Source organism: Gouania willdenowi, chromosome 11, assembly GCF_900634775.1.
Source record: "Gouania willdenowi chromosome 11, fGouWil2.1, whole genome shotgun sequence".
Taxonomy (NCBI): Eukaryota; Metazoa; Chordata; class Actinopteri; order Blenniiformes; family Gobiesocidae; genus Gouania; species Gouania willdenowi.
The window spans coordinates 1,654,195-1,669,563 of NC_041054.1; the positions used below are offsets into that span (position 1 = coordinate 1,654,195).

At 39.3% G+C, this 15,369-nt stretch overlaps 1 protein-coding gene across 1 annotated transcript in view; it reads left to right on the forward strand.

Annotated features, from left to right (window-relative positions):
* The window catches only part of macf1a (microtubule actin crosslinking factor 1a), a 229,607-nt gene that overhangs the window by 158,043 nt on the left and 56,195 nt on the right, over positions 1-15,369 (forward strand). The window contains exons 62-65 of the mRNA XM_028461883.1: positions 136-324; positions 1,156-1,362; positions 1,444-1,761; positions 3,652-3,834. Coding sequence (XP_028317684.1) covers positions 136-324; positions 1,156-1,362; positions 1,444-1,761; positions 3,652-3,834 — 897 coding nt within the window. The remainder of the gene's footprint in view (positions 1-135; positions 325-1,155; positions 1,363-1,443; positions 1,762-3,651; positions 3,835-15,369) is intronic.

The following is a 15,369-nucleotide window of genomic DNA, read 5'->3' on the forward strand; positions in this document are numbered from 1 at the left end:
AGAATTTATCAACTAATATTTTAATCTGCAGTTGTTGAACTTTATCATCAGAAACTCAGTTTATTAATAATGTCTCAGCACAGATGAACGGTAAACTAAAGGTAAATGCTGCTGCTGCTGTTGTTGTTGTTGTAGGTGAGAGACGAGAAGGCGGAGCTTAATCGTCGTGTGGAGCGTCTGAGTGAAGGTCTCCATGACCGCTCTGCTCTGCTGGAGGAACTCAACACTCGTCTGAAGGAGTTTGATGACGGACGTCAGGCTGTGGAACGACGTTTAGAGGCAGCAAAACATCAGATAGAAGTTCAGGACGCTCTCGGAGCTCAGGTATTGATCTAATATTTATTTATTCATCACAGCAGGGACAGGATGTGATTAGATCTGAACTGTTTAAAAATAATATCAGCATTAATACACTCAAAAAAACAAAGGGACTGTGTGTTTTTGGGGTCATTTTGTATATTTTTTTCTCTCATTTTGTGCGCTTTTGTTGTTTTGTGTGCTTTTGGATTCATCTTGAGTACTTTTGTTTAACATTTTGTATACCTTGTACTCATTTAATGCAATTTTCCTTATCATTTTGTACGTATATTTTTTTTCATTTCGTGCATTTTCCTTGTCATTGTGTATATTTTTCTGTCATTTTTGTATTTTTGTTGTCGTTTTGTATACTTTTCACTCATTTTGTGTATTTTTTTGTTGCAATGTTTGTTTTTAGAATAATTGAGTATTTTTGTTGCTGTAATGTTTATATCTGCTGTTTTGTGTATTTTTATGTAATTTTGTGTGTTTCTGGAGTATTTTTGTGTATGTTTTTTTGTTATTTAATATATTTTTCTCTCATTTTGTGTATTTATGTTGTTTTTTGTATACATTTTACTCATTTAATGTGTTGTTTGTGTAGTTTTCATTCATTTATGTGTATTTTTGTTGTCGTCTTGCATACTTTTCACTCATTTTGTGTATTTTTCTTGTTGTAATGGTTGTTTTTGTTGTAATTCTGAGTTGTTGTTTTGTTTATATTTGCTGTTTTGTGTATTTTCATTGTATTCATGTGTTGAGTCATTGTTTGCGTTTACCTCAGTGCTGAATGAGTCCCTCTGCTGCCAGTTGTCCATGTCTACTTTAACACCGTGTCCATCTCCATCTCTATCCCAGGCGTGCAGCGCTAAAAGTCTGGAGAGGCTACGTAGCCAGCAGGAGAGTCTGAGGGCGCTCCAGCCTCAGGTTCTCTACCTCAGAGACCTGGCCCTGGGGCTGGTGCAGGACGCCCCACAGACACCAGGGGGCAGCACCGAGGGGGCCCAGACACTCCAGGAGCAGGCCAAAGAAACAGAGGAGGAGTTCAACCAGATCAGTGATAAGGTGAGGACGTCTTTCTATATTAACAAACGTCAATCAATCAATAAACAAAAAAAGAAAGACTGAGAACCAACTCTATTCCAGATGGAGCGCTGCTGTTCCACTCTAGAGTCCCGCCTCCAGGGCGTGGGGGAGGTCCAGGCCAACGTACGGGACGTGTTCTCTCGTCTGGCCGACCTGGACGATGAGCTGGACTCTCTGAGTCCTGTGGGACGCGACGCAGACTCTCTGTCGTCTCAGGCCGAGGCCCTGAACAACTTCCTGTCCCGCCTGACGGAGCTGAGGGCGGAGCTTGATGCTCAGGCCTCAGAGTGTGGCTCCATGCTGAGGAGGGAGGGGTCGTCTCCCGACCTGTTGGCCCTGAGGAGGGAGACGGAGGCTCTGAGCAGACAGGCTGGAAAGGTCAGAAAGTGGAAAATACATCACTATCTTACCTACTTATCTATTCACCTAGATATGTACTATTTTACTTTCTCAACTACGTACTTACCAACATACCCACATATAACTTGCTTACAAACTGCTTTACTTACCTACTAATATACTGGCTTAGTTACTGAAAAACCTCTTTTTTACCTACTTACCTACATAGTTGAGTAGCCACATACTGACCCAACTATTGACCTACTGTACATACCTACTGACCCACATACCTACTTACCTACATTGATACACACTTATGTACATACTTACATACCTACTAAACTACTTGCCTACCTACTTACCTACATACTTGCCTACGTTCAATCTACCCACTTACCTACATACTTATCTACACACTTACCTACATACGTATCTACCCATTTACCTACATACGTATCTACACACTTTACTACATACGTTTCTACCCACTTACCTACATACGTATCTACACACTTATCTACACACTTACCTATATACGTATCTACACACTTACCTACATACTTATCTACCCACTTAGCTACATACTTATCTACATACGTATCTACACACTTACCTACATAAGTTTCTATCCACTTACCTACATACTTATCTACCCACTTACCTACATACGTATCTACACACTTACCTACATACATATCTACCCACTTACCTACATACTTATCTACCCACTTACCTACATACATTTCTACCCACTTACCTACATACGTATCTACACACTTACCTACATACGTATCTACCCACTTACCTACATACGCATCTACACACTTACTTACATACGTATCTACACACTTAACCGACATACGTTTCTACTCACTTACCTACAGACGTATCTACACACTTACCTACATACGTATCTACACACTTACTGACGTACGTATCTACCCACTTACCTACATACGTATCTACACACTTACCTACAGACGTATCTACACACTTACCTACATACTTATCTACTCACTTACCTACATACTTATCTACACACTTACCTACATACTTATCTACACACTTACCTACATACTTATCTACTCACTTACCTACATACTTATCTACACACTTACCTACAGACGTATCTACACACTTACCTACATACTTATCTACTCACTTACCTACATACTTATCTACACACTTACCTACATACTTATCTACTCACTTACCTACATACTTATCTACACACTTACCTACATACTTATCTACACACTTACCTACATACTTATCTACACACTTACCTACATACTTATCTACACACTTACCTACATACTTATCTACACACTTACCTACATACTTATCTACACACTTATAGACATACGTTTCTACTCACTTACCTACAGACGTATCTACACACTTACCTACATACGTATCTACACACTTACCTACATACGTATCTACACACTTACCTACATACGTATCTACACACTTACCTACATACGTATCTACACACTTAACTACATACTTATTTACACAATTGCCTACATACTTACCCACATACTTATCTACACACTTCTATATACGTATATTTATCTACACACTTACCTACATACTTATCTGCACACTCTCCTACATACTTGCCTTACCAATCAATCTTTATTTATGTAGCGCAAATTACAATAAAGATCATCTCAGCGCTATCGAAATATAAAATTCATATTAATAAGGAAAATCTACACACTGTCCTACAAACTTATCTACACTCTTTCCGACATACTTACATCCCTACATGCCTACCCACATACCTACTTGCCTACCTACATACTTATTTACCTACCTACCTACCTACCTACATATTTATCTACCTAGCTACTCACTTAGCTAGTGACTGACCTACTTATCCACTGCCTCACTCCCTCTCCATGTCCCATCTTCTCTCTGCAGCTGAGTGAGCGCGGTCAGGCTCGTCTGGTTCAGATCGAGGACGCCTCAGGTCGGGTGGGGGACTTCTACAGGCTGGTGGCTGAGCTGCAGTGCATGCTGGGAAAGGCTGAGGAGGGTCTTAGCTCTCAGGGATTGGTCGGCTCTGAGGTGGAGACCATCAAACAGCAGCTGCAGGAGTTCAAGGTAGGAGCGATGGTGTCTGAGCATGCTCATCAAAGGTCTCGGTAAAATGGTTTATTAATGATCAAGTAATTTAATGTTTTGTGTGAAAAAAAGTGGAATTAATATAAATAAATGATTATAGAAGTCTAATTTTTTATTTTAGGTTAAATAATAAAAAGCTAATTTCTAGACCAAAAAAATCATTTTACTTGTTAAGTTACAGTATATTTCAACTGACCCAGGAGTGGATAATTTATGTTTGGAAATGGTGTCTAAGCTCCAGTTTATTAGTTTATTATTGATATTTAAACATGTTAAATGTTAAAAAATAGGTTTTGGCCCTCGGACAGTTTTAATTGGAGACCCTGACCTTTGACTTTAGCTTTGCAGTGTAACATGAGCTCTGAGGTCCAACCTTCTTTGTGTTTCTTGAACAGTGACATTTAATGTTCGCTGTGTGCGTGTGCGTGCATGTACGCGTGTGTGTGTGTGAATCAGGCAGCTTTAACGACGGTGCTAAACTGAGTTATTTTCCTTTGATTTGACTGATGTGGGCTTTATTGTGGTTAACACACACACACATTTGTTCATGTCATGGAGCAGTGATTGAGCCACTTTTCATAATTACTGCCTCATTTTCTCAAACCTTCGTCCGTTACTGTAATTACCGTGAGAAACGAGTCCTTTGAGAGCAAAGTTTGTGAAACGGAAGCGACTCTGTGATTGACAGTTCATTTACTGAGAACAAACCCTTTAAAAAGAATCTTTAAAGATGAATGCAGTCCCTCTGCTATCATTACACACACACACATTACCGTGGCATGATGTCACATCCTGTTCACGTTGGTGCGAGTGTGTGACGCCTCAGGAGAAACATGCAAGAATCCCACGCTCCTCGACCACACCACCAGTACTAACACTAACTCTGCCATCTGCAGCGAGAACGCACAAACGCTGACTCATGGTAGCGTCCGTTAGACCTCGCTTTAAACGAGTCCTCTGATGCTGCGCCGTGTGTGGGCAGATCCCACAACATTTTCACCTCCTGGTCCCTTTCATCCTACTTCTGTTTATTTAACTCAACTCTTTTTTTCTTCCTTTTTCGTCGTTTAAATATTCAGCTGGAAGTTTTTAAGATAGATTTGTTTTCTGATCCGTCCTCTTCTTCCAACCTGTGTGATCCAAAAAAACATTTTGAACTTAAGTGGCAGATATCTAAAGAGCTCAGAAACTTTAATTTAAGAATATATCCAATTAATTATTTTTTTTAACAAATCAATGTATTTAATGTGAAATAATAAAAAACCCTGTATTTATTCATCTCAGCATTTTAATAATTATGGTGATCCCACTGGGAAATGATTTACGTACAGAGGCTCAATAAATATTATAGATTACAAGAAACACTAAAAGAAAAGTATAATACATAATTTGGTAATGGACTTAATTAGATACAAGTAGGAGTGCGACAATATCTTGATTCGGCGATATATCGCGATATTTTTTGCACGATCGATTTTTTAAAAAATTAAATTAAATTTTTTTTTTTTTTCTTCAAAACCTTTTCTGCTTTTTCACTAAAATATGCAGGTACGTCTTCACAGAAATTTTGTCACTGTTTGTTGAAGGAACCAATATATTGTTTACTGTAATATTTCACTATACTGGTGTCACTGGTAAGAAAGACCCTATTTTTTGTTTACAGAAAGCACTATTAAATATACTTGTTTACATTGGTATGTTGACAATTATTTACAGAAATGTTGCACTAAAATAGTGTCACTGTTCATAGGACACTTTTTCAATTTATTGTCTTTCAGAGATATAGAATAAAAAAATGTATTTTTTCACTTAATCTTTTTTTTCTTATGTCATAGATTATCGTGGACTGATTTCTGACAAATATATCGATAATCGCAGTAACGTCATATCGCGAGATATTCATTATGGTGAGCTTTGTATCGTGTATCATATCGTATCGTGAGGTACCCAGAGGTTCCCACCTCTAAATACAAGTGCACCAAAAAAAATATTAAAATATACAAGTTTTCCGAGAAAAAAAATCCCATTCGTTTTTATTGAGGATTTATTAATTTTTTCACATCAAAGGACACAAACCTTTGCCACGACAACAGAACAAACTTTCCTAACTGATGACTGACAGTAAGATAAGTGGCTTCCATAAAAAAAGGTTTCTATACTTTGTTTACAGACAGATAAAAAAATAAAGAAAATATTTGTTTGTTAAAGTGGTGAACACATCATCAGGAGGAGCAGTGTATAAAAACTATAAAACAATAAATGCTCTGTCAGCTCATTCAGGAAACTAAGACCTGATCAGGTTTCATCCTTTGTGTCCTCCTGTGTTGCAGATACAGTTTTACAGTTTGCACGTGTAAAGAAAATGACGCCACCTCCTCCTCCTCCTCCATTTGCTCCCTCTCTCTCTCTCCATCCGTCGCTCGCTCCCTCCGTCTGCTCCTCTTTTTAAACTAGTCTGGCTGTAAAACAGAGCAGAGCTCCCATTCCTCCCATCAGACATTCAATCCACAGGGATGATGTCATGACAGAGCTTTGAAAGATGAGGATGGTGTGTCTGGGTGAAGGGTTATGGGTGGTGACGTCAGATATTTGTTTAAACGGTCTCTGTAGAAACTCTTTGTTTATTAGTTGTTACTCAGGTAGTTTATGTTTTAAGTTACTGCAGCATTGCACAATCTCACCATGTTAGGCTAACAGGCTCACTGTGCTAGGCTAACAGGCACACCATGTTAGGCTAACAGGTACACCATGTTAGGCTAACAGGCACACCATGCTAAGCTAACAGGCTCACCATGTTAGGCTAACAGGTACACCATGTTAGGCTAACAGGCACACCATGCTAAGCTAACAGGCTCACCATGTTAGGCTAACAGGTACACCATGTTAGGCTAACAGGCACACCATGCTAGGCGAAAACAACGAAATTATGTGAAATGAGAGGAAAATACACAAATTAACCTAGTACACAATAAAAATACAGTAAATGACTACAGAAATACAAAAATACACAAACTCAACCAAACGCACACAAGACAACCAACGAAACCATATATAATCAGATAAAAATACACAAACTAACTCCAAACACAATAAAAAAAATACAGTAAATGACTACAAAAACACACTAAATTGATGCAAACACACAAAAAATGACAATAATAATTGACAAAATGATTTCAAACGCGCACTAAACAACAAAAATGTATAAAATGAGAGGAATGAGCACAAATGATTCCAAACACTCAGAAAACGAGAATCGAAATTTACAAAAAGATTTCAAATAGACACAAATCATCAACAATAATATATAAAATGAGATAAAAATACTCCAAACACAATAGGAATACAATGCATGGCTACAAAACAATGAAACAAAAATACAGAAGGTGCTCATTCACACTCACATACAGTACCAGTAGGACAGAGCTGCTATGCAAGGTGCTAGTCAACCACTGGGAGCAACTTGGGGTTCAGTGTCTTGCCCAAGAACACATCAACACACAGACTATGATCGAACTCCCCTGTGAAAAGAAATTAAAATAATTATTTAAAAATCTGTCCTTTTTTTTTAATAATCAAGGCTTTGAGGCAGAGAAAATGAATCGAGACGTCTTTGGGAAACAGTTTACGCCCCTGTGTAGGTTTTTCTTTCTGTCATTGTCCTGTTATTTATCAGCTCTGTGTTTTTCCTCGACCGATCGACATGTTTTCACCTCGTCGCTGACGGTGATTCTGTGTTTGTGTTTTGGAACCATGAGTGTGAGCTACAGTTAGCGGAGGATGCTTTTAATTCCAGGCTTTTTCGGGGTTGGAACCGGAATCTCAGCTGTCTGCTTGCCCCACCCTCACACACACACACACACACACGCACACGCACACACACGCACACACACACACACGCACGGGTGTGGCGTTAACATCCAACTGCGTGTCGCTGCGTCCCCTGAACAGCTGACACAGTCTGAGGGTGGGATGAGGAAACACACACACACACACACACACACACACACACACACAAAGAGACGCTGGTATTTTGGCACGGGGCTTTTATGAGGCTTTTAAACTGGGAATTCCTTGCTGGTTAGTGTGGTGACAGGAGCTCCCAAATCACTGCTGGACCCCTCGTTCGTCCCACTTTGTGTCCCTCACACCTCTTACTTTTTCATTCTTTGAACGGCTTCGTTCGTCCGTGACTCATCATCATCATCCTCCTCCTTCCTCCCACTGTCAGCAACTGCCAAACTGGGCCCACTACTCACCAGTAGACTTTTAGCCCACGCTAAGAGCTTGGCTTTCACATGTGAAGCAGCTCACGCACGCTACAAATATTTATTTAAGGAATTAAACCATCTACAAGAAACATTTAGACAGATTTTACTGCTTACAATTAAGGTTTTTACATTTTTGACACGAGTAATGAAGTATTTGTGGTCGCATCAGTAGAAAAAGCAGAAATGTGTCATCAAAGCACCTCGGGTTGCCAGGTTTGTTCTTTAGTGTCTAGCCCAACAGATAAGTAAAAAATATGAGATGTTCTGGAAGAAAGCATGAACATTGTACATGGGTGTTTTGCCAATCTATTTTTATTGGGATCCACACTGCTGAACCAATGGTTCCCACTCAAAATCAAGTAATCCAAGATGGCCACCATCCCTATTGTCAATTTGGATATTTTGTCATAATTTTGGTTCTATTTGACATAAAAGCATGGGTCAAATTTCAGGGTTCAATAATTCAATAACATATCCTAAAATACCGTAAATCGTCATCGGAGCAAGATCCAAGATGGCCGCCATCTGTATTGCAATTTTCAATTTTACCATAACTTTAGTTCTGTTAGACGTAAAAACGTGTAGTTTTTGGGGACAAGGATGGTCCATCACAATCTATTCAGATCAAAGGATGTGGGCTGATGTCATGGCAACAGAATAAACTCTCCTGATTGGCTGCTTTCATTGAATTTCCTCTAGAAATGCAACACGTTTCTTTTCATCCCATTTTTAGTCATCAGTCAAACTTTACGGTTTCTGTTGGTGAAGAAAATCTGAATCCAACTCACTTTTTTTAACTTGGGAACTTAGAGACTTTTCTAGGTCTGTCCTTAAAGCTGCTATCTGGAGTTTCTGAGAGAATGTCTCGCCCTCAACAGCTCTACTTCCTCCCCTGTCTCTGCCAATCTACCAGAAGCCACGCCTCTACATTTGTGCAAAACATTACGCAGTTTACGCAGCGTGCACAATTACTTTGATTGACAATCCTCGCTCCAGGAAGTCAAAGCCTATTGGCTCTGTGCACTTGGCGATCGTTTCCATTTGTATGGGGTCTATAGGACGAAGGTGGGACTTATATACATTAATGTATATGAATGACCACCAGCAGTAGACCATAGTAAAAGACTAGTTAAGTATTTTTCTGAATTTCAAAAGAATGATGCATAAACAGATTTCTCAGACACTCTGGATATCATCTTTAATGTGACTGAGCTGCAGTGAACCTTTATTCAGTCGTTTCTGGAAGCACTAATTCAAAGTCCACAAACCCCACCATGACTCCCAGTTAATCAAAGTCAGTCCAAGTTTTTCCAACGATGCGTCTAATTCTCCCTGTGGTTGTTCGACTCGTCTGATTGGATCACGATAATATAATTTCTCTAATCATGTCACCTGATACATCTGTGTAAGGTTTCCTGTAACCTGCTGGCACACAAGGACGAACACACACACACAGGCACGTACATCTGTGTGCCTGTGTGTGTGTGTGTGTGTGTGTTTTAAATGGCCTCTCCTGTATTGTTTCAGCTGTTCTAAGTTATACAGACATACCAGGGCTCAGCCAGGTCTTTCTCACTCACTTTCACTCTGTTCTTCAGTGAAACTTTCTCTCCTGCTCTGACACAAACTGGGTCATAATATTAAAAGATTTATACACTCAGTGCCTCGCTAGGATTGGATTGAATTTTTTGGCTCTCATATAAAAGCTGACGTCATCGGGTGTTGAACTAACAACCTTTCTTTTATTAAACAGTGTTTGAATATTAAAAGCCAAACATTTTTATTAAACAACTTTTATTATTTATGATCTCCAGGTTTGGAAAGTCTTTGTTTACTTTTTAATTCTGTAATTAAATGTGAAGGCATTGAACTGGAGAAGCTCAGTTCACAAAAGTCAAACCAAGAGGAAATAAAAGTGTTTAAACTTCTGGAAGTCGCGAAAATTATGAAAAACACTTGATTTTTGCTTGAATATTTCCCTTCATATCATGTGTTACAAATCAATCCTCATCTCTGTTCTTCAGGTTTTGAGGTCATGGTGGTGACCGTAGTGCAGATGATTGACAGCTGTGTTTATCACACTTATTGGACATGATGTGTATTTAAACTGGTCCACATCCTTTTAGTGCTTAAACAACCCTGCACACACACACAGAAAGGTGAAAGACTCTAAGTTCATATGAAACTAAGAGGGACGCTGTAGGTTTGAGGGACGTTGTGAGTCAATGACATTTAACAGCTTCGTTTTAAACTTTCAGATTTCGTCGCCTGATTCAAAGATAATAACTGACGTGGACAAAAGCAGAAAGAAAGAAAAGGGCTTTTTTCCTGTCGGCAGGTGCTCCAAATGACCCAGAAAAGTCAATAAGTCGTTCTTTATGCCCTCCACCTGTGTTTGTGTTTGTGCCACTTAGCGTCACTAAGTGGTTTCAGGCCTCCAGACGCAGCAGCAGTAGCATTAGTGTTAGCGTTAGCGTTTCACAACGCAAACACACACACAGTGAATAAAAGGCCTTTTATCAGATGCTGTGATCCAAACGTTGCTGTAATTGAGTTGCTTTTCTTCTACTTTTTTAAGTATATTTATAAACCAGTAATTTTACTTGTACTTCAGTACGTTTTAAAAGAAATAGTCATTTATTACATTTCTACGTCCCCAGCCGTTACTAAGTAAATTATTATATTTTGTTTTATAATTATAATGATTAACAGACATTGTGAAACAATCAAATGCATCACATCGTAGCCGACCAATCGGATTCAATATAATACACGGCACCAAAACCAAAACGTTTTTTCAGCCTGAGATTTTTTTTATTTATTTTGAATTTAATTAATTGGTTATTTCATTTTTTTTTTTTAAAAAGGTACATTTTGACAAACATTTTATTTTTTACAGATGCCTTTGTGGAAAATAAATTAAGTTCCAATTGTGCAAGATTTGTTCTCTTCCTTTATAAGTTTATACATGAGATGTTTACTGTATGTCATTGAACAGTGGCAAGATTTATTACCAAAAAAATTGGTGAAAATAACTAATAACTTTTACTTTGAGTACTCTTTAATTCAGCTACTTTTTACTTTTACCTGAGTATTTTACTGTATGTATGACTTACTTATACTTGTACTTGAGTATCATTTCAATCAAGTAACAGTACTTCTACTTAAGTAGATATATCAGTACTCTTTACACTGAATACTCCTCAGTTTTCCACCTCTGTCCACATCTGTAAACGCTCCGATTCAAATGATGTGGCGTGCGTGCGTGTAGGGGATTGACGGTTAGCCGTGGGTCACGCGAGAGTTTGTGAGTGTGTGCATGTGTACGTATGTGTGTGTAGCAAACGGTGACAAACCCCTTTTGTTTCTATGAGGAGGTTTGCTTGGACGCAGCTACTGACAGCTGCAGCACAACTGACGGGGAGGGAGCGGGGGAGGGCGGTTACAAAGAAAGAGTGGAGTATTTCACATATTTGACATGCAAGCCACGAGTGTGTGTGCGGAAAAAGAGAGGTGCAAATGTGTCGTGATAGAGGGAGAGAAGGTTTAGATTGGCTGACGACGAATAAAGAGAAACGAGAAGAAATCAGACGAAATGTGAAAGAAACGACTTCGTTTTCAAGATCCAAAAGTTTTTTTTCTTAGTTTTAATGAGGATAAACACCATCATGGTATTTCCCGAAATAAGATATGACCATTTTTAAGATATATATTTCATATATAGGTATAAATAGAGGCTGTGAGCAAAGCAAGCCTCCCACTAGGGCAGGGGTTCTCAACCGTCCTTAGACACTGGGAGGGTGTCACCAGATGCCTTTCAGAAACAGAATATTTTTTTAATTTGAGCCATATTTGAATCTATTTTCATCACTTTTTTTTGCCATATTTTTACTTCTTTTAATGCATTTTTGCTACATTACTCCCATTTCCCACTTCTCCATCAATTTTCAATGCCTTTTCTGCACATTTTTTTCCACTTTTGAAGACATTTTGGGCACTTACAAACCCTTTTCAATAACTTTTTCCACTTAATGTTGCATATGTTGACCCATTATTGTCACTTTAACCTCTTTTCACCATATTTCATGCTTTCCTTTGCCAATTTAACCATAGTCACAATTTGTCATGCTTATTATTTGCTTTTTTTTGTTTCACTATTTTCTTCTACTCTCTCTCTAATTTGCAACTCTTAACCAATTTCTGTGGTTTTGAAAATCTCATTTCACCACCTTTCCCACCATTTTTGGTCACTTTCAACGCATTTTATTTCTTTAAGATGACCATATAGTGTGGCACTAATAATAATAATAATAATAATAATAATAAACTTCCTGAATAACAGTGGATATTATTCAGATAAATAAATAAATGTGTTTATCACAGATTCATAGAACAATAGACCATCATTTTGCTGACTTTATGGATGGACCTAAAAATGTCTCCCCTTTATTCCCCCTTATAGATGGTCCTGTCTCCACATGTCTGTGTTCAACCACCTTCAATTATTGTTCAGACCTTGGGTTTCAGCCCTCAGAAAAGGCTTTCGGGTAACACAGATTTTCACAACTTGTGTTTGTCTTCGTTGGTTCTTACTTGAGCTTTATTGACCACAGTCGACCACAGCAGATCACAGTGGCACACCACAGAAAACCACAGGTTAGTGGGGGTCCCTGGTCTCTGGGACCTTTATTTTGAAGGGTCAAGGGCTGAAAAGGTTGCGTACCACTGCACTAGGGGGCATCAGAGTGTCCCCTGGTGGTTTTAGGACCTCTCAAACCAGGGGTGGGCCACTTTAAAACGCCCCTTTAAAATGCAATACTTGGCCAAATGGTAATGGTATGATTTAGGAGCAGCCTGGGATGTTTGTGGGCGGGGCCTACAGAGCTAATGTTTGATTAGGTCATCCTGTAGACTCTGCTTATCAATGATGGTGAGATGAAGCTTCTTAAAGCATTTGACGCTTATGTCACGGGTCGTGTACACAGTCATTCTCAGACTTCGTAGTGCAGTAGGAACGCAGACATGATGCACATTTTTGCCCCAGGGTGATAACTACCCTGCTCTTAAAGTGCCTAGAACTATTGGTAAGCGTCTAGAGATGACTTCTGATTGACATCATGTCCTAACTTACCCCTTCCTTAAAGTGGGCACAGGATTGGACTAAATCAGTTCTTATTCATTCTTTTTGTTTAGCTTTTATCATTTCCATAGTGTCAGTGTTTATGTATGTGTGTATTTATATGTGGCGTGTAGGGCTGGGCGATATACTGTATCAAGATTCAATGTATACAGAGTTTTCTATTTTAGCGATATAGAAAATTATAATATCGCCTATATTAAAATACATATTTTATAGCTTATTTTCGTATTAAAATACAGCATGAAAAGCTCAGTTAGATGTATTTCTGAGTGCATCCTAACCCAGACCTTCACTTAAACAAGCCACACTACAGAACTCACTCACACGTGCTGTCCCTTAGAGGAGGAAAAAAGTGGCTCATACTGTGCAGCTGTTTGTTAATAAATGTACATGTGTGGCATTTTTCATCAGCAAATTTAACACAGAATAGCTTTTCTGGTTCTGGTAAGACTTAATTTGAATTAAAAATATTGAGATTTATATCGTATATCGTCATTTTGAGAAAAATATTGAGATATGAGTTTTGCTGCATATCACCCAGCCATAGTGGATGTTTAGTCTTTGTTTAGTTTTAGAAAAGCCAACGGTGCTACAAAAGACTGCAGCTCAGGTCTAGTTTCATGTTATAAAGAAAGAAGAAAATCATAATGTTTCCATTGACGGCTAGCAAACCAGGCTGTTTTAGCAGCAGTCAATGGTCTTTGTATGAAAAACGGTTTTGGTTTCTTTCCATTAAGACCTGGACAATGAAGTAAAGTCTATAAGGACAAAGATTGTTTGTCTTTTAATGATGATCTGAATGTCCTCAGTGGTATTTGACTGTGATACAGCCTGTTGGTTAGTGGTCGAGAGCTTTTTGAGTGTCATATTGTTCACTTGTTTTCCTTCTGTCTGAGCTCAAACACGACCTGAAGCAAAGAGACGAATAAAGCAGCTGAAAGTTGAGGTTTTGGGTTGCCATGTTGGTTGGTATCCCCTCCCTCTTTGATTGAGTAGATGCCTGTTCTGTGGTTTTGTTTGGCATCCTAAAGAAGTAGACAGGCCTCCTCCTTGGCCCTGTTTTCTTTGCTCGCGGCCCCTCGGTGTCCCCCTCTGACACACACACACACACACACACACACACACACACACACACACACACACACACACACACACACACACACACACACACACACAGAGCTCGGCTGGATTGGGTTTCAGTAAAAGGCGCAGACGGGAATGCACAAGTGGAGGTTGTGAATTTCTCCAACCTTTTGATATTCCTTCTGGACAGACACAGACAGAAACAATAGAACTAATCAAAATGAACTCCTCTCAACTTCCCCGTCCTGACTTTTGCTTTAGGGGGAGGAAAAAAACACAGCTCATTACTGATAAGCCTCCCTCGTCAGTTAATAAACCCTCCCCCTCCATCGCTCTCCTTCTTCTCTCTTGGACTGTATTATTTCACTCTTTGCAGACAGCGTTGTTGTGGTTCTCCTGAGGGGAGGAGGACGTCTCTGAGAATTAAAAGCCGGTGTGAACGTAGACATGTCACCGTCTTTTCTTTTCTTACAATGAAAACTGGCGACTGTGGCAGAATTCTCCTCCACATGTGATTCACATTAGAGCATAATGAAGACGTTTCACTCCACCTTTGGTTCTGCTTTTTCACTTTCTTTGCTAGTTTTTTGGTCTATGTTTACAATAAGCAGCTGCATCCCAGTATTGAGCTAATATTTATTTGGTAATAATCTCTCTGACTCCACGCCTCCTTGTATCCTCCCATCTTCCTTTCCCTGCTCCCTTTCTTTCTGTTTTCACTTCGTCTCGTATTTTTTCCCCTCTTTTTTTGGGGGGGTGGTGGTAGAGGAAACTAGCATGATTGGAGCACTTCCTGTGTTTCAATACCAGCGCAGGAAACAGAACAAACGGAGCTGAATTCAAACACAAACAGAGAGTGAGCTGAGACGGAGAGGGAGGGAGCGACATGTGAGTGAGAGCGAGGGAGAGAGAGGTGGGGGGAGCGGCAAGAGAGAGCGAGAGTGAGAGGAAAAGAAGGGAGATTTTTTTAGCAGCTGCAAACCATTTCAGCTGTGTAGTGGCCTGAGAACAGAGGCAGCA